A 19,464-nucleotide genomic window follows, 5' to 3' on the forward strand; every position below is an offset into this window, starting at 1 on the left:
TAGGGTTAGGGTTGAACTGGGATGTAGGCATGAAGCTAGGGTTAAGTTAGGGTTAAAGTGGGGTCTAGGCATGAAGCTAGGGTTAGGGTTGAACTGGGATGTAGGCATGAAGCTAGGGTTAAATTAGGGTTGAAGTGGGACGTAGGCATGAAGCTAGGGTTAAGTTGGGGTTGAAGTGGGATGTAGGCATGAAGCTAGGGTTAGGATTGAACTGGGATGTAGGCATGAAGCTAGGGTTAAGTTGGGGTTGAAGTGGGATGTAGGCATGAAGCTAGGGTTAGGATTGAACTGGGATGTAGGCATGAAGCTAGGGTTAAGTTAGTGTTGAAGTGGGACGTAGGCATGAAGCTAGGGTTAAGTTGGGGTTGAAGTGGGATGTAGGCATGAAGCTAGGGTTAAGTTAGGGTTGAAGTGGGATGTAGGCATGAATCTAGGGTTAAGTTATGGTTGAATTGGGATGTAGGCATGAATCTAGGGTTAAGTTAGGGTTGAAGTGGGATGTAGGCATGAATCTAGGGTTAAGTTAGGGTTGAAGTGGGATGTAGGCATGAATCTAGGGTTAAGTTAGGGTTGAAGTGGGATGTAGGCACGAAGCTAGGGTTAAGTTATGGTTGAATTGGGATGTAGGCATGAATCTAGGGTTAAGTTAGGGTTGAAGTGGGATGTAGGCATGAAGCTAGGGTTAAGTTAGGGTTGAAGTGGGATGTAGGCATGAAGCTAGGGTTAAGTTAGGGTTGAAGTGGGATGTAGGCATGAAGCTAGGGTTAAGTTAGGGTTGAAGTGGGATGTAGGCATGAAGCTAGGGTTAAGTTAGGGTTGAAGTGGGATGTAGGCATGAATCTAGGGTTAAGTTATGGTTGAATTGGGATGTAGGCATGAATCTAGGGTTAAGTTAGGGTTGAAGTGGGATGTAGGCATGAATCTAGGGTTAAGTTAGGGTTGAAGTGGGATGTAGGCACGAAGCTAGGGTTAAGTTATGGTTGAATTGGGATGTAGGCATGAATCTAGGGTTAAGTTAGGGTTGAAGTGGGATGTAGGCATGAAGCTAGGGTTAAGTTAGGGTTGAAGTGGGATGTAGGCATGAAGCTAGGGTTAAGTTAGGGTTGAAGTGGGATGTAGGCATGAAGCTAGGGTTAAGTTAGGGTTGAAGTGGGATGTAGGCATGAAGCTAGGGTTAGGATTGAACTGGGATGTAGGCATGAAGCTAGGGTTAGGCTTGAAGTGGGATGTAGGCATGAAGCTAGGGTTAGGATTGAACTGGGATGTAAGGCATGAAGCTAGGGTTAGGATTGAAGTGGGATGTAGGCATGAAGCTAGGGTTAAGTTGGGGTTGAAGTGGGATGTAGGCATGAAGCTAGGGTTAAGTTAAGGTTGAAGTGGGATGTAGGCATGAATCTAGGGTTAAGTTAGGGCTGTGGTTAGGCTTGGTACTTTTATCCCACTGTCTATCCTACTATATCCTGACCACTAGCTCTATGTTTATAATTTATATAATGACGCCCCTATCTTGATCAGAATTTCAGCTTGGTCTTTTGTTGCATATATGTTGTGCATTATATGTGCGCCCTCTAGTGTTTCTGCTGTTATGGAGAAGGGTTGATGCAAAGTTCACAATCTTACGGTGTTTCAGTTACATTCACCGTATTATTTCGATACAAAATGAAGATGATTTCCTAATTAAGTAGTAGGTCTGTGTATAAAAAGTATTCAACTAACATGAGGAATGTTAAAGCCTATGATTGGGAGAGTTGGCTACAAAAACGTACATATTCATAGGCCATGTATTTTTTCTCGATGTTTCCTATTCTGTAGCCAGAAAATAGAAGCGAATGGTGCGCTGGTATCACGGTGCGCGTTCACGACTCCGAAACAATCCACCCAGTCAAAAATAACGGTAGCCTATGATGGGAAGCGAGTGAGACCAACTGTGCACTGATCCGTGGCATACCGAGACAGACGAAAAATAACTGCGATCATGACACGTAAAATTAACAATACAATAGATAAATGTATCATGTTTTGAAATAAGGTTTATAAAGAGAAGGGTCAGAGAATGCCTTGTAAAAAAACGTATCCTTGTTTGGAAATAGTGCTGGCTTGGGAGTCGTCGTCCATGCGTCTCGCTGGATGAGTGTTTCTACAGTAAGTCTGCTAACGCCTTTTGTATTCAGCCATGTCCGAACTAAAAACCCGTGAACTGCTCAATGCCTTATTACGCGATCCGTGGCTCTGGAATGCAATGCAACATTGTTGCGTCGCATAAAGATAATGTGTTCCACTTTAGAAAGCGAGTTTGTTCCAGCCATTTTTTGGGGGGAGAAGCAAATCACTTCTATGTCTTTTTGGGGATTAAACGCCTAAATAATAGTACTCTTCCAGTTGTTTCGAGTTGTCTCGCCTATCATGGAAGATACGGAGCAGAGTGAGGTAAGTCCCTCTTTCTTTCATAGTTTTACCATTTGATGTTGACGACTTTATACTAGCCTATTTGCAACTGTTGATCAACATTTACCATTCAACTTTTCGGACAACCCGTCAAAATAAGTTTATAATGAGTACAGTATATAGGGTTCAAACCCTCCATGACAGTGATAGACTTTCTCTGGCAAAACTAGAATGATGACTATAATCAACTTTCATTAACCGCAGACTTGATTTAACAGGATTTACCTTGGGCATTTTTCTCATAGAAAATTATAAATGTAAGATTCCTTTCCAAAAAACGGTTCTTAAAATAGTTGGGAAGGTCTGGTGGGCATTTAAACAGCTGCACATTTCAGGCAAACCTCTCCTGACTATCCCAACTGCAGCTGACGCTAATAAGCAACAGTTGTTTCCCAAAGTCATGTGGATCCATAGTCTCAACAGTATAGCCATCCACAGAGGAAGGAAAAGGTGATACCTAGTCAGTTGCACAACTGAATGCAGTCAACCTAAATGTGTCTTCTGCATTTAACCCACCCCCTCTGAGAAAGTCGACTATATGTTTTTCATACTGAACAGTGCAGTGCATGAGATGTGGAAAAAAACATGAATAAATTATAGTTAAAGTCAGAAGTTTCAAACTAGTTTTTCAACCACTCCACAAATTTCTTGCTAACAAACTATAGTTTGGTTAGGACATCTACTTTGTGCATGGCAAGTATTTTTTCCAACAATTGTTTACAGACATTATTTCACTTATAATTCACTGTATCACAATTCCTGTGGGTCAGAAGTTTAAATATACTAAGTTGACTGTACCCTGAAACCTATTGGAAGATTCCAGAAATGTATGTCATGGCTTTGGAAGCTTCTAATAGGCTAATTGACATAATTTCAGTCAATTGGAGGTGTACCTGTGGATGTATTTCAAGGCCTACCTTCAAACTCAGTGCCTCTGCTTGATATCATCAAAAGAAATCAGCCAAGACCTCATGAAAAACAATTGTACACCTCCACAAGTCTGGTTCATTCGTGGGAGCAATTTCCAAATGTCTGAAGTCACCATGTTCATCTGTACAAACAATAGTATGCAAGTATAAACACCATGGGACCACGCAGCCGTCATACCGCTCAGAAAGGAGATGCGTTCTGTCTCCTAGAGGTGAATGTACTTTGGTGCAAAAAGTGCAAATCAATCCCAGAACAACAGCAAAGGACCTTGTTAAGATGCAGGGGGAAAAAGGTACAAAAGTATCTATATCCACAGTAAAAATGAGCCCTATATCGACATAACCTGAAAGGCTGCTCAGCAAGGAAGAAGCCACTGCTCCAAAACAGCCATATGGTTTGCAACTGCCCATGGGGACAATGTCCTCTGGTCTGATGAAACAAAAATAGAACTGTTTGGCCATGATGACCAGTGTTATGTTTGGAGGAAAAAGGGTGAGACTTGCAAGCTGACGAAAACCATCCCAACAGTGAAGCATGGGGGTGGCAGCATCATGTTGTGGGGGTGCTTTGCTGCAGGAGGGACTGGTGCACTTCACAAAATAGATGGCATCATGAGGTAGGAAAATGATGTGGATGTATTGAAGCAACATCTCAAGATGTCAGTCAGGAAGTTAAACCCTGGTCGCAAATGGGTCTCCCAAATGGGCAATGACCCCAAGTATACTTCCAAAGTTGTGGCAAAATGGCATAAGGACAACAAAGTCAACGCCATCACAAAGCACTGACCTCTATCCTATAGAACATTTGTGGGCAGAACTGAAAAAGCATGTGTGAGCAAGGAGGCCTACAAACCTGACTCAGTTACACCTATTCTGTCAAGAGGAATGGGCCAAAATTCACCCAACCTATTGTGGGAAGCTTGTGGAAGGCTACCTGAAACGTTTGACCCAGGTTAACAATTTAAAGGCAATGCTACTAAATACTAATGGAGTGTATGTAATCTTCTGACCCACTGGGAATGTGATGAAAGATATAAAAGCTGAAATAAATCATACTCTACTATTATTCTGACATTTCACATTCTTCAAATAAAGTGGTGATCCTAACTGACCTAAGACGAGGACTTTCTACTCTGATTAAATGTCAGGAATTGTGAAAAACTTAGTTTAAATGTGTTTGGCTAAGGTGTATGTAAACTTCCGACTTCAACTGTATGTGTCAGATACAGTCCATGCCTCTTCATCAAAGTGCCATTGACAGGCTTCATATTAAAACTTTTATAGGTAAGAATCTGCCTGGCAAGGCAGGTGATCTGACAAGTTCAGCATTTTCTCCTTCAATTAAATCAAATTAGTCTCAGAGAGTGCACTAATCTCTCTCAACACAGGGTCATGTTGCCTGAAGCTGGCCTTGAAACCTTGAGACGCTGTTGATAAGTGTCTCTCAGGTGCATCCCAGTACCCAGAGCAGATCCCCAGCCTGTCAGAGCAGAAGCATGTTCTAGCCCAGGAAGAGAAGCAGGGAGAATGTGGTCTCCCAGAGTTTCACTTTGTTTTTGCCTTGTCTTTGACCATCTTCATAGCAGCTATTTGCTTTCCAGCTGATGGTCAATCATTATAAATACAATTGCAAGAAACAGCATTGAGACATTCCATTCAATAGAAGGTGCCTAATCAGTGTCTGATCTCTGTGGTTGTCTCTCTGTCATGTTAACCCCAGGAGGAGCTGGAGCATGTAGTCCTCTGTCTGCAGGAGGAGGGCATGGCCCCCGGGGCCTCAGTGAAGGAGCAGCTGGGTTTCCTATGGAGGCTGTTCCAGCACAGCGAGGGTCGCCTCGTCGGCGTGACCCATGACTTGGACAGCTTACGAGCACGCCACTCTGCCGAGATGGCCGAGGTGAGCCATTACCCAGAGTTTTGTCTGTGATGCTACACTGTACTGTACAGGCTGCACATACATTCATCTCAATACTTTTTCTCTGATTGGCACCATGTGGTGGGTACAGGAACTCACTCATCTGGCTTCAGCCAAAGCTCAGGGCCTGAACTGATGATATGTGTCTATCTCAGGTGCAGAGGTACCTGGAGCACATCCGTAGCCTATCAGAGAAGAGGGATGCCCTGGCTCAGGAGTACGAGCAGGAGAATGAGGTCCTCAGGGCCCAGCTGCAACGCCTGACACTCCAGCAAGGTGGGACATAGAACCCAGATAAGATGTGAAAAATGTAACCCTATGGAAACAAATTAACCTTTGGAACGAATGACCATGTTGCTTTAAAAAAAAAAATAGTCAACTGTCTTTTCTTTGGTATGTGTATTCCACATCAAATGTAATTATTGAACAATCATGTCATCACACTTCTCTCTTTCAATTATACGTTCTAGTTTGATTTCATACATATTTTCCTTTTTTTATAATGATTTATATATAATAATAATAATTTATGAAAAATACAATCTAAACGCACATATGGTTCTTTGTGTGTAGGATTCAAATGTGTATCCCATTCCCTGTCAAATCTTCTAAATCAGGGTCATTAGTGTCCTTACCAATATGTGTAATAGTCCCCTTTTTAAGTGACGTGTTGTAGGTATTGCACTTACACAGTAAGGAAGAAAATAAAGTGTGTGTGTGTGTGTGTGTGTGTGTGTGTGTGTGTGTGTGTGTGTGTGTGCAGATGCCCAGATGAATGAGGTGGCTGAGATGTTGTACCAGGAGGGCCTGGCAGAAGTGATCCCCAGCAGCCACAGTGAACAGGTGGCCTACCTGCTGGTGGAGAGGGCCTCCCTGCTGGAGAGACCTGATGACCCCCAGGCCCTGCAAGTCCCCGATGCCCAGGCAGGCACCCCCTCTGCCAGCCAGCAGGAGACACAGTCCCAGACTCAGTGCACCAAAGAGAGCATGGACCAGGTGAGACCAACTCGCTGTCTCATGCTTTCTCTCAGTCCAAGATTATACTGAGTTTAGATGAGAGGATTAGGGCTAACCAAAGTACTTTAGAAGTCACATTTCTTTTCTTGTTCAGTTCGTTCCAGTGGTTTAGTAACTGTCACAAATGATACATGAAGATATATAGTTACATGGAGATACTATAGTTGGTTCATGTTGTTATAGTGAATTTTCTAAATCAGGGTGTCATAGACAGTGGACGTGCTGCAGCTCCGCTGGTAAGATCATGGAAAGAGAAGATGATCCAGTCTGTGACTAAACTGTTCATTAATTCCACTGTCTTTCCACAAGGGGGCACCCTCACGTGGCCAGAGCCCATGGAAGAGGCTCTTTGGACTCCGCAAGGCAGCTCAGAGCAAACAGGCTTTGGCCTCAGTATGTCCATTTAGATGATACTGCATCCCCGTTAACACTTAGCCAAGCCTGAATAAGATGCTCTATTTTATGTTGAAACTCTTCAGCATGGTGATGGGACCCCTTGTGCATGCCCTCTAATTGCTGTATCTCTTACCTGTTCTCTTTGCAGCTTGACATTTATTGGGATGAGTCTTGTCCTTGAGGAAAAACTGTGCGATTTCTGCCAGATGGGTCAAAATTGACTATATTGAAAAAAATTAATCAAAACAAAAATATGCTTTTTGGTCTTGATTTAAAGTTACGGTTAGGCATTAGGGTTAGCAGTGTGGTTAACGTTAGGGTTAATGATTTTATGACTTTGTGGCTGTGCCAGCTGGTGACCACTCTGAAGAGCTGCCTCCAGAACAAGATTCATGACCAAAACGCTAACTCTTTCTAGTCAACATTGTTCCATGTTTCTGGGTGTGTGGATGTAATGGGTAATTTGGAGTCTTACACCCTTCAGTGTCAATGGTCTCTTGTCTGAACCAAATGCATGTACTGCACGTGTGATTTCATGACCAATTATTATTTTTTTTTAATTGAATATTTCTGTTCTGTTTTAACCTTCTCGGCGTGAGGAACTGCTAAGGCCTCACAACAGTGATCTTTCAAATGACTCCACCTTTTCCTGCAGAGAATGATTCGTCAAATCAATAGTACTCCTGTAGACAGCGATGATAGATACCTCTCCGTGCTCAGTGTTGTGGTCTGCTCTCTTCCCCTCCCCAGGTTGAGCTCAGGCCGGGGTCAGGGCTCAGTGTGGAGCGGGAGTGGGCCCGTCTAGAGAGAGACCTGGAGGAGGCATCGCGCCGCTTGGCCATGGCCCACAGAGAGATCCGACGTCTGACCGATGAGCTAGAGTCAGCCCGCATGACCCAGAGTGCCTATGGTGAGGCCAGATTTCACACAGCCCATTTCTCTGCTAAGTGAGGGTACTAGTTACTATTCAAATCAAATGTTATTTGTCACATGCGCAAAATACAACAGGTGTAGACCTTGACGTGAAATGCTTACTAACAAGCCCTTAACCAACAATGCAGTTAAGAAAAATATTTCCTAAATAAACTAAAGTAAAAAAATAAAAGAGCAACTGTATTAATGTGCATTTTCTTTGTGTGCCAGTTGTGTGTTATGTATTTCTCCGACGTCGGTCTTGAATAAGTATATGTGTGCTTTACCCAGAGCCAGAGCTGCAGGGAGCCCAGGAGGAGGTAGAACAGCTCAGACAGGAAGTGGAAAAGCTCAAGAAATGTGGTAAGAAGATATTTACTTTACATTTTGGATTACTGTAAAAAAAGATATATAAAAAAATCCTTTGTGGAGCATTTTCAGAGAACAGCCTTTCAGAATGTCAAAGGAACTGCACCGTATCGCTTTAGGCTTTTCCAGAAGTATGACTGACTGACTGACTAACTGGTGTGGAGACAGTGACACTCATAGTTTGGAGGGTAAAATATCCCTTTGTCCCTCCTATAGACGTGGTGGAGTTGCGTAAGGCCACGGAGCTGAATGATCGCCTGGACCAGGAGATCAGAGCCCTCAGGACAAGGGTGCGCACCATGGACGCAGAGAGAAAGACCCTCCTAGAGACGGTAATCTGCCATTCCTGGATTCAGTTATTCCCCCCCCCCCCTCCTTAAATTGTCATAAAGAAATGGATCATGGATAAGATGCAGTCATTTTGGCTACAATGTGTGAGGGGGGGTGAAGGTCACGATAGTTACTGTATGTAATGTGCTCATACTGTTGTTCCCTAGGTGGAGAAAATGAAGCACTCTGACAACGTGGCTAAGATCCACCCAGAAGCACTGCAGCTTAACTTGGCTAAGGTACAACCAAACGCAGTATGGAGATGAGACCCCATCAAACTACAACAAATCAGCTATTGATATCACCATCTTTATAGAAATATCTGTTGCTTCAAAAATAATTGAAGTGGTCATGCAGTAGGTTTTGTCTTTCAAACATTGCCTGTCACTTAACTGCCTGTCCTGTGTTGTGTGTTTCAGGGAGAAGGGATAGCCTCCCCTCAGATGCACACCGTATGTCTCCAGACAGAACTACTGCTCCTGGACCAGGTCAAAACTCATGAAAGGTCCCACCTTAACTTTGTCTCTAGAACTTAGCCGAAAACCAAACCCAGTATAATCTCAGATTTGTGTTGGCTGATAGAGGATGCTATTCCAGTTAATTCATTTGAAAGTGGAAAGGAAAGTGAAATCTGTTGTCAGATGGTGATGATCTGTCTCTCTTTCATGCAGACGCCTCCAGCAGTCCGAGACCAAGGACAAGCTGAACGATGTGCGGCGTCAACTGCAGGGGCTGCAGGAGAAATACGATGAGCTGCTGAATGTTACGAAGAAGGCAGAGGAGTACGAGGACTACGAGGAGCTGAAGAAGCAGAGAGAAGAGGAGGAGAAGGTTCTGGAGCTGCTGATGGATAAGACCGAGGAGGTGGAGGAGCAGTATGAGGAACTGAAGACTAAAAAAGAGGAGGCGGAGAGGGTGTATGAGGAGCTGAAGATTAAGATGGATGAGGAGAAGAAGGAATATGAACATCTGGAGAATATGAGGGAGGAGCTGGAGTTGAAGCTGGATGAAGCTCTTGGCCGGAGCAAGAAGCGGCATAGTAGTCAGGAGGTGGAACTGCAGCTTAAGGTGAGGATGACTCCTGTCCGTCTGATGTAGTACTATGCTGTGGCCACTAGCAGGGGCTACCGAGTTAGTGTGAATGGGCTGGTTGGGACCAATTATGTGTCTATGGTTAGGACCTGTCAATGTTTCTCAAATTTGTTAATGGAATGAACTTACACGTTTTAAGTTTGATAGAATAGTAACATAATATCGACTTCTCACAGCAAATTGCTTAAATTCACGTTTAATATTTAATCTTAAAAATCCTCTTACAATTTAAATTCTCTTTCCTGACTACCTTTCCCAAGGAATGATGTAGTTTTGGTTTTACTATCTATATCCCACACAGTGACCCATTGATTGAAAGCAGCTGATGTTAATGGCTTGTGCTGTGTTTTTCATGGATTTAGCGGGTATTCATTTGACATGGCAGCTTGGTTGCGCTCTCTTTCTTCTTTTAACGTCACCCTCCATTGTGTGCCACAGATGGTGTATTGTGCACAATAGCTGTGGGCGCAGGCCTGCTGTTGATCTATTGATGGATGATGGACATGTTGTTCTGGGTCATGACTTGTAGAGGATATATTACCCAGTCAGCAAAATTACGTTGAAAAGACGTCTTTTAGACATCCTTTCCCGTTGTTGACATCACATGCATTTCAGTGACTGAATGAAAGATTCGAAAGCCTATTTTCCGGATGTTTAATACACGTATTTTCCAGACATTGATAAAATACGCCTTATATGGACGTCAAAAAGACACAGCCTGACGGTAAATGCGTAGTGGGGAACCTGAAATCCAGAACCTGTTTCCAGGTAACATTCCACTTCCTATAATCTTTGTCCTGCCAAAATCAAGAAGTGGAAAGACAGCAGAAACAGACTGGTACCCAGGCTAAAGAGATATTGTCTAAAATAGGGAAATCTCAGTTAATCTTTTAACTTTTGATTAGTTTTGATTAGAAAACAACCTGTTTTGAGGAGGTATCTTGCTACTTTATTGAGACAGTTATGAAATTACAGAAGGGGAGACGGGTACATGGGAGAAACAGTTTGAAGGGTTGGAGTGAGGAATTAAACCCAAGTCTATGGGCAGAGGAGTGTATGGGCGCGTTCCTCTGCCCAGGTGTTGTTGACGCATGCCACTATCTTACTATCTTACTATGCCAGGTTAGGTATTTTACGTATCATCTAACCACATATGCAATCTAGTGCCCAATACCAGTCGATGGCATGGCACCCAACCATTGTTTGATGCAGGGGAATGTAACCTATATGGCTGTGTTTCCAAAGGCTCTGAAAAAGCTCTGCTGTGACAGGTCAAAAGACCAAATGAGTGGGGGGCTGCCTGTGTAAACACAGCCTAAGTGTCTATGCCTGTAGTGTTACCACTCGACCACAGGCTCTGCACTAGAAAACAATCAGCTTTAAAGCTGAAAACTGCACAAGTCGAAACAGCGCACTGTTCGGCCCATCACCTTTGTTATTGTATTTGTTTTGTTGATGAAACAGAGGAGATCAGCGTCCGACAGTGTGGTAAGTTTGTTTTTATTACTGTACATATGCTGGTGTTCTATCTTGCGTGCAATGATGTCATAGGGAAAAATAACAGTTTGTTGTTTGAAGGAACTTCTTTGTTGTTATATCTCAAATAGACGTAGCAGTTTCACCAAGTACCAAATGCTTCCTCAATAGGGGCCCGTTTCTTCAAGATGGCGTCGGAGGGGAAGGCTGCCGTCTTATCGGCGCTTAACCAACCATGTGATGTTGTTTTGTTTTTTTGCGTTGTTCGTAACTTGTTTTGTACATAATGTTGCTGCTACCGTCTCTAATGACCGAAAATAGCTTCTGGACATCAGAACATTACTCACCTCGATTTGGACGAAAAGTTCTCTCTTCTTCACTGAGTCGGACACGAGGGATATACTACAAACACCAGGCCCAGATCCGTGATTCGCTGGAAAAGGAAACGTAGGTCTTGCAGAAAGAGATCAGGATGCCTTGTGAGGATCAGGCGACTAGTGGCTAATCTGCCCCTGCCTTCCATTCTGCTAGATAATGTTCAATCGATGGAAAATAAATGGGACAATCTGAAAGCACGTATATCCTACCAACGGGACGGACATTAAACATTGTAATATCTTATGTTTCACCGAGTCGTGGCTGAACGACATCTTTAAGAACATACATTTACATTTACATTTAAGTCATTTAGCAGACGCTCTTATCCAGACATACAGCTGGTGGGTTATACACTATCGGCGGGACAGAACAGCAGCCTCTGGTAAGACACTGGGCGGGGGCCTATGCATATTTGTAAACAATAGCTGTTGCACGATATCTAAGGAAGTCTCAAGGTTTTGCTCGCCTGAGGTAGAGTATCTCATAATAAGCTGTAGACCACACTATCTACCTAGAGAGTTTCCGTATTTTTCATAGCTGTCTACATACCACCACAGACCGAGGCTGGCACTAAGACTGCACTCAATGAGCCGTAATGCGCCATAGGAATACTCTCATCCAGAGGCGGTGCTTCTGGTGGTTTGCAGGGAAACTTAAATCAGTTTTACCTAATTTCTATCATCAAGTTAAATGTGCAACCGGAGGGGGAAACAATTCTAGACCACCTTTACTCCACACACAGAGACTCATAGAAAGATCTCCCTCCATTTGGTAAATCTGACCATAACTCTATCCCCCTGATTCCTGCTTACAAGCAAAAACTAAAGCAGGAAGCACCAGTGACTCGGCCTATAGAAGTTGTGGTCAGATGAAGCAGATGCTAAGCTACAGGACTGTTTTGCTAGCACAGACTGGAATATGTTCCGGGATTCTTCCGATGGTATTGAGGAGTACACCACATCAGTCACTGCATCGATGATGTTGTCTCCACAGTTACCGTACATGCATACCCCATCTAGAAGCCATGAATTGCAGGCAACATTCGCACTGAGCTAAAAGGTAGAGCTGCCGCTTTCAAGGTGCGGGACTCTAACCCGGAAGCTTATAAGAAATCCTACTAGGCCCTCTGACAAACCATGAAACAGGCAAGCGTCAATACAGGACTTAAATCAAATCGTACTACACCGGCTGACGCTTGTTGGATGTGGCAGGGCTTGCAAACTATTACAGGCTACAAAGGGAAGCACAGCCGAGAGCTGCCCAGTGATACGAGCGTACCAGACAAGCTAAATAACTTCTATGCTCGCTTTGAGGCAAGTAACATTGAAACATGCATGAGAGCATCAGCTGTTCTGGATGACTGTGTGTTCACGCACTCCGCAACCGATGTGAGTAAGACCTTTTAAACAGGTCAACATTCACAAGGCCGCTGGGCCAGACTGATTACCAGGACGTGTATTCCGGGCATGCGCTGACCAACTGGCAAATGTCTTCACTGACATTTTCAACCTCTCCCTTTCTGAGTCTGTAATAGCAACATATTTCAAGCAGACCACTATAGTCTCTGTGCCAAAGAACACTAAGGTAACCTGGCTAAATGACTACCGGCCCATAGCACTCACGTCTGTAGCCATGAAATTCTTTGAAAGGCTGGTCATGGCTCACATCAACACCATTATCCCAGGAACCCTAGACCCACTCCAATTTGCATACTGCACCAACAGATCCACAGATGCCATCTCTATTGCACTCCACACTGCCCTTTTCCACTTGGACAAAAGGAACACCTATGTGAGAATTCTGTTCATTGACTAAAGCTCAGTGTTCAACACCATAGTGCCCTCAAAGCTCATCACTAAGCTAAGGACCCTGGGACTAAACACCTCCCTCTGCAACTGGATCCTGGACTTTCTGACGAGCCACCCCCAGGTGGTAAGGGCAGGTAACAACACATCCGCCACACTGATCCTCAACACGGGGTTCCCTCAGGGGTGCGTGCTCAGTCCCGTCCTGTACTCCCTGTTCACTCATGACTGCACGACCAGGCACGACTCCAACACCATCATTAAGTTTGATGACAACAGTGGTAGGCCTGATCACAGACAACGATGAGACAGCCTATAGGGAGGTCAGAGACCTGACCGTGTGGCGCAAGGACAACAACCTCTCCCTCAGCGTGATCAAGACAAAGGAGATGATTGTGGACTACAGGAAAAGGAGGACGAGAATGCCCCCATTCTCATCGATGGGACTGTAGTGGAGCAGGTTGAGAGCTTCAAGTTCCTTGGAGTCCACATCACCAACAAACTAACATGGTCCAAGCACACCAAGACCGTCATGAAGAGGGCACGACAAAACCTATTCACCCCCAGGAGACTGAAAAGATTTGGCATGGGTCCTCAGATCCTGAAAAGGTTTTACAGTTGCACCATCGAGAGCATCTTGATGGGTTGCATCACTTGCCTGGTATGGCAACTGCTCGGCCTCTGACTGCAAGGCACTACAAAGGGTAGTGCGTACATCACTGGGGCCAAGCTTCCTGCCATCCAGGACCTCTATACCAGGCGGTGTCAGAGGAAGGCCCTAACAATTGTCAAAGACTCCAGCCATCCTAGTCATGGACTGTTCTCTTTGCTACCGCATGCCATGCGGTACCGGAGCGCCAAATCTCGGTCCAAGAGGCTTCTAAACAGCTTCTATCCCCCAAGCCATTAAACTCATTAACAGCTAATCAAATGTCCACACTGCTGCTACTCTATAATATTATCTATGCACAGCCACTTTAATAACTCCACCTACATGTACTTAATTACCTCGACACCGGTGCCCCCGCACGTTGACTCTGTACCGGTACCCCCTGTATATAGCCCGGCTATTGTTATTTACTGCTGCTCTTTAATTATTTGTTATTCTTTATCTCTTACTGCATTCTTGGTTAAGGGCTTGTAAGTAAGCATTTCAATGTAAGTAAGCATTTCAATGTAAGTAAGCATTTCAATGTAAAGTCTACACCTGTTGTATTTGGCACATGTGACAAAAATCTAATTTGATTTGATAGTCCAGGAGGAAAAACAAACTATCCAGACAGCAGCAGATGACTATGCAGGTTCTGACCACAGTTAGTCCACTTTACTGTGCCAACAGGACAACCCTAACCCATCAGTCACAGGATCACTAGGGGCCCAATTCAGACTTATGAAATGTATGCCTTTTCTACGCATTTTGATTTAAGCGCTTCTCAGAGTTTGGTATTCAGACTTACCTTAGCCTGTTTTTGTTTTATTTATTTAACTTGGCAAGTCAGTTAAAAACAAATTATTATTTACAATGACGGCCTACCAGGGAACAGTGGGATTTTTACCTTGTCAGCTCAGTGTAACGCTCGTCTGAAGAAGAGGACCAAAGCGCAGCGTGGGACGTGTTTATGATTATTTATTCAAACTGAACACGGAAACAAAATAACAAAGTGGAACAAAACGAAACAGTTCTGCCTGGTGCAAACACAAAACAGAAAACAACTACCCACAAAACACAGACGGGAAAAAGCTGCCTAAGTATAATTCTCAATCAGAGACAACGATAGACAGCGGCCTCTGATTGAGAACAACACCCGGCCAAACCCAAAGAAATAGAAAACATAGAAATAAAGAAACTAGAATGCCCACCCTAGTCACACCCTGGCCTAACCAAAATAGAGAATAAAAACCTCTATCCCCCCACTTTGGTGGCGCCTCTGGTGCGGGGAACCTCACCGCCAACCCCGGACTGGGGACCCTCGCTGCGGGCCCTGGACTGGGCACCCTTAACCAAGAATGCACAAAACAGAAAACGACGACATACAAAACACAAGTGGGGGGAAAAGCGGCCTATGTATGATTCTCAATCAGAGACAACGATAAACAGCGGCCTCTGATTGAGAACACCCGGCCAAAGAAATAGAAAACATAGAAATAAAGAAACTAGAATGCCCACCCTAGTCACACCCTGACCTAACCAAAATAGAGAATAAAAATCTCTCTATGGCCAGGGTGTGACACTCAGGGATTCGATCCAGCAACCTTTCATTTACTGGCCCAACACCCTAACCACTAGGCTACCTGCCACCCCATTTTTAATGAGTGCATTTCGTAAGTGGCTAGTATGCATCAACTACCTTTTAACTAAAACTACGGCAAAGGATTTGCCTACAAACTTTGGTTTGAATCGTGATGTCCGCGGAATTAGTTTTTCTCTCCTTATTGAAGTAAGCAGTGCGAAGTTCGTTCATCAATGCCAGAAGAGTCAATCATTGAAACCAGACCGTAGTCACTGTGTTGCCTAGGGTCGGGTTTTGTAAGACTAAATACGGTGTACATTTTATTAGAATTTTGTTGACAGACTCACTATAATATATAGAGAGAACGGGTTCAGAATATTAAGGATCAATGAAAGATGGCCATCAAAATATCTGTTTCAGCCATAATTGGTCAAATTACCTGATCATGTATATTTTAGGAATCTACCTTCATAAAAAATGTAAAACGTTTAGAAGAGCCTTTACACACGAAAGATATTGTTTGATAAAAAAAATACAACGGTTTGATTATTAATCCTGAAAGTTGCCATTCAGTTGGAGAAGCGTGTAACAGTAGAGGTTGACCAAAGGTCCTATAAATCGACTCTAATCCTCACTGATCATGGAACTGATATGACAACAGTCCAGTCGTCGTGTGCCAGGCTCCAGGTTTAAACTGCCAGGCTTGGTTTGCGTTCCGTGCCGATTCCATGAAGTGGGCGACATGTCACTAGTTATTGAACAACTTGTAATATGTTAAATATGATCTATTATTGCTTTTGAGCAATAGGGCTGAAATTTAAACATCTAGAGTGCACAACGGTTCAATTTGGCCCAACTGTCACTCTTCGTGGATTTGGCTTGTCATCTCATTTGGCTTGTGTCTCCAAGATTTATCCCTGCAAGTTATAAGGCCGTACAATTTAAATTCTGTAAGCACAGCATTTCATATACTTCAGTGTGGGAACGGGGCACACACAGCCTACCTGTCATGTTGATATACTTCAGTGTGGGAACGGGGCACACACAGCCTACCTGTCATGTTGATATACTTCAGTGTGGGAACGGGGCACACACAGCCTACCTGTCATGTTGATATACTTCAGTGTGGGAACGGGGCACACACAGCCTACCTGTCATGTTGATATACTTCAGTGTGGGAACGGGGCACACACAGCCTACCTGTCATGTTGATATACTTCAGTGTGGGAACGGGGCACACACAGCCTACCTGTCATGTTGATATACTTCAGTGTGGGAACCTGTCATGGGGCACACACAGCCTACCTGTCATGTTGATATACTTCAGTGTGGGAACGGGGCACACACAGCCTACCTGTCATGTTGATATACTTCAGTGTGGGAACGGGGCACACACAGCCTACCTGTCATGTTGATATACTTCAGTGTGGGAACGGGGCACACACAGCCTACCTGTCATGTTGATATACTTCAGTGTGGGAACGGGGCACACACAGCCTACCTGTCACGTTGATATGCTTCAGTGTGGGAACGGGGCACACACAGCCTACCTGTCACGTTGATATGCTTCAGTGTGGGAACGGGGCACACACAGCCTACCTGTCACGTTGATATGCTTCAGTGTGGGAACGGGGCACACACAGCCTACCTGTCACGTTGATATGCTTCAGTGTGGGAACGGGGCACACACAGCCTACCTGTCACGTTGATATGCTTCAGTGTGGGAACGGGGCACACACAGCCTACCTGTCACGTTGATATGCTTCAGTTTGCTGCCATATGACTGGTTTCACATTTGTCTCCAAAGATCATGAGGTAAAATGCATCTAAAACAATTTTATATTTATAATTTATATTTACAATCCCCTTATCCAAACGGATTGATAATTTACCTAGCTCTTATCAATAGCTCTCATCAATTAGTAAATGACAGTGCATGGAGAATTAGTGAATACCACTGGTGTTACAGCATGAAGTATTTTTTTTTTTTACACACTTATTTATTTCTCTATGTCAATAGGTCTTTGTTGTAAATGTTTTGGTGCCAAACTGGTGGCAGTTGTGAAAAAATAAAATAGTTAGAAGAGATGCAGAGTTAATGTCCTTTTTGATTGTATGCTTTTTTCATTAATTAGACCAAAAAAGTGTTCAACAAATCAAAATATATTTTGATTTGCCACCTTTTGCATGACAGCTTTGCACACTTGGCATTCTCTCAACCAGCTTCATGAGGTAGTCATTTGGAATGCATTTCAATTAACAGGTGTGCTTTGTTAAAAGTAATTAGTCATTTGTGGAATTTGTTTCCTTCGTAATGCGTTTGAGCCAATCAGTTGTGTTGTGACAAGGTAGTGGTGGTATACAAATCAAATTCAAATCAAATTTATTTATATAGCCCTTCGTACATCAGCTGATATCTCAAAGTGCTGTACAGAAACCCAGCCTAAAACCCCAAACAGCAAACAATGCAGGTGTAAAAGCACGGTGGCTAGGAAAAACTCCCTAGAAAGGCCAAACCTAGAAAGAAACCTAGAGAGGAACCGGGCTATGTGGGGTGGCCAGTCCTCTTCTGGCTGTGCCGGGTAGAGATTATAACAGAACATGACCAAGATGTTCAAATGTTCATAAATGACCAGCATGGTCGAATAATAATAAGGCAGAACAGTTGAAACTGGAGCAGCAGCACAGTCAGGTGGACTGGGGACAGCAAGGAGCCATCATGTCAGGTAGTCCTGGGGCACGGTCCTAGGGCTCAGGTCCTCCGAGAGAGAGAAAGAAAGAGAGAATTAGAGAGAGCATATGTGGGGTGGCCAGTCCTCTTCTGGCTGTGCCAGGTGGAGATTATAACAGAACGTACACAGAAAATACCCGAGCTCTGAAGCAAGCTTCCAGAAAATTGGAACGGAAATGGCGCCACACCAAACTGGAAGTCTTCCGACTAGCTTGAAGGACGGTACCGTGCAGTACCGAAGAGCCCTTACTGCTGCTCGATCGTCCTATTTTTCTAACTTAATTGAGGAAAATAAGAACAATCCGAAATTCCTTTTTGATACTGTGGCAAAGCTAACTAAAAAGCAGCATTCCCCAAGAGAGGATGACTTTCACTTTAGCAGTGATAAATTCATGAACTTTTTGAGGAAAAGATTATGATTATTAGAAAGCAAATTACGGACTCCTCTTTAAACCTGCGTATTCCTCCAAACCTCAGTTGTCCTGAGTCTGCACAACTCTGCCAGGACCTAGGATCAAGAGAGACGCTCAAGTGTTTTAGTACTATATCTCTTGACACAATGATGAAAATAATCATGGCCTCTAAACCTTCAAGCTGTATACTGGACCCTATTCCAACTAAACTACTGAAAGAGCTGCTTCCTGTGCTTGGCCCTCCTATGTTGAACATAATAAACGGCTCTCTATCCACTGGATGTGTACCAAACTCACTAAAAGTGGCAGTAATAAAGCCTCTCTTGAAAAAGCCAAACCTTGACCCAGAAAATATAAAAACTATCGGCCTATATCGAATCTTCCATTCCTCTCAAAGATTTTAGAGAAGGCTGTTGCGCAGCAACTCACTGCCTTCCTGAAGACAAACAATGTATACGAAATGCTTCAGTCTGGTTTTAGACCCCATCATAGCACTGAGACGGCACTTGTGAAGGTGGTAAATGACATTTTAATGGCATCGGACCGAGCTCTGCATCTGTCCTCGTGCTCCTAGACCTTAGTGCTGCTTTTGATACCATCGATCACCACATTCTTTTGGAGAGATTGGAAACCCAAATTGGTCTACACGGACAAGTTCTGGCCTGGTTTAGATCTTATCTGTCGGAAAGATATCAGTTTGTCTCTGTGAATGGTTTGTCCTCTGACAAATCAACTGTACATTTCGGTGTTCCTCAAGGTTCTGTTTTAGGACCACTATTGTTTTCACTATATATTTTACCTCTTGGGGATGTTATTCGAAAACATAATGTAAACTTTCACTGCTATGCGGATGACACACAGCTGTACATTTCAATGAAACATGGTGAAGCCCCAAAATTGCCCTCGCTAGAAGCATGTGTTTCAGACATAAGGAAGTGGATGGCTGCAAACTTTCTACTATTAAACTCGGACAAAACAGAGATGCTTGTTCTAGGTCCCAAGAAACAAAGAGATCTTCTGTTGAA

At 43.8% G+C, this 19,464-nt stretch overlaps 1 protein-coding gene and 1 long non-coding RNA gene across 16 annotated transcripts in view; one reads left to right on the plus strand and one right to left on the minus strand.

Moving 5' to 3' along the window:
* Positions 1-1,862: 1,862 nt before the first annotated feature.
* The window catches only part of si:dkey-264d12.5 (myosin-11), a 38,590-nt gene continuing 20,988 nt past the window's right edge, over positions 1,863-19,464 (plus strand). Inside the window, exons 1-12 of one of the 5 annotated variants that reach the window (XM_035796383.2) lie at positions 1,863-2,142; positions 2,380-2,427; positions 5,095-5,271; positions 5,445-5,565; positions 6,053-6,285; positions 6,616-6,699; positions 7,453-7,612; positions 7,906-7,977; positions 8,200-8,315; positions 8,481-8,552; positions 8,733-8,818; positions 8,985-9,381. In XM_035796383.2, coding sequence (XP_035652276.1) covers positions 2,128-2,142; positions 2,380-2,427; positions 5,095-5,271; positions 5,445-5,565; positions 6,053-6,285; positions 6,616-6,699; positions 7,453-7,612; positions 7,906-7,977; positions 8,200-8,315; positions 8,481-8,552; positions 8,733-8,818; positions 8,985-9,381 — 1,581 coding nt within the window. In that variant the 5' untranslated portion in view covers positions 1,863-2,127. Of the gene's footprint in view, positions 2,428-5,094; positions 5,272-5,444; positions 5,566-6,052; positions 6,286-6,615; positions 6,700-7,452; positions 7,613-7,905; positions 7,978-8,199; positions 8,316-8,480; positions 8,553-8,732; positions 8,819-8,984; positions 9,382-19,464 lie in introns of all 5 variants that reach the window. The other 4 variants (XM_035796379.2, XM_035796380.2, XM_035796382.2 and 1 more) reach the window with 4 other exon arrangements.
* LOC127910278 (uncharacterized) lies at positions 16,024-17,424 on the minus strand. 11 transcript variants are annotated; one of them, XR_008074096.1, is made up of 3 exons: positions 17,042-17,424; positions 16,601-16,845; positions 16,024-16,544 (listed from the first exon to the last, which is right to left on the minus strand). It is a non-coding gene; the product is annotated as an uncharacterized LOC127910278 (long non-coding RNA). The 11 variants fall into 11 exon arrangements; XR_008074101.1 differs by having other exon boundaries at positions 16,601-16,698; positions 17,042-17,416; XR_008074095.1 differs by having other exon boundaries at positions 16,601-16,747; positions 17,042-17,416.

The sequence above is a fragment of the Oncorhynchus keta genome, chromosome 21 (genome assembly GCF_023373465.1).
Source record: "Oncorhynchus keta strain PuntledgeMale-10-30-2019 chromosome 21, Oket_V2, whole genome shotgun sequence".
Taxonomy (NCBI): Eukaryota; Metazoa; Chordata; class Actinopteri; order Salmoniformes; family Salmonidae; genus Oncorhynchus; species Oncorhynchus keta.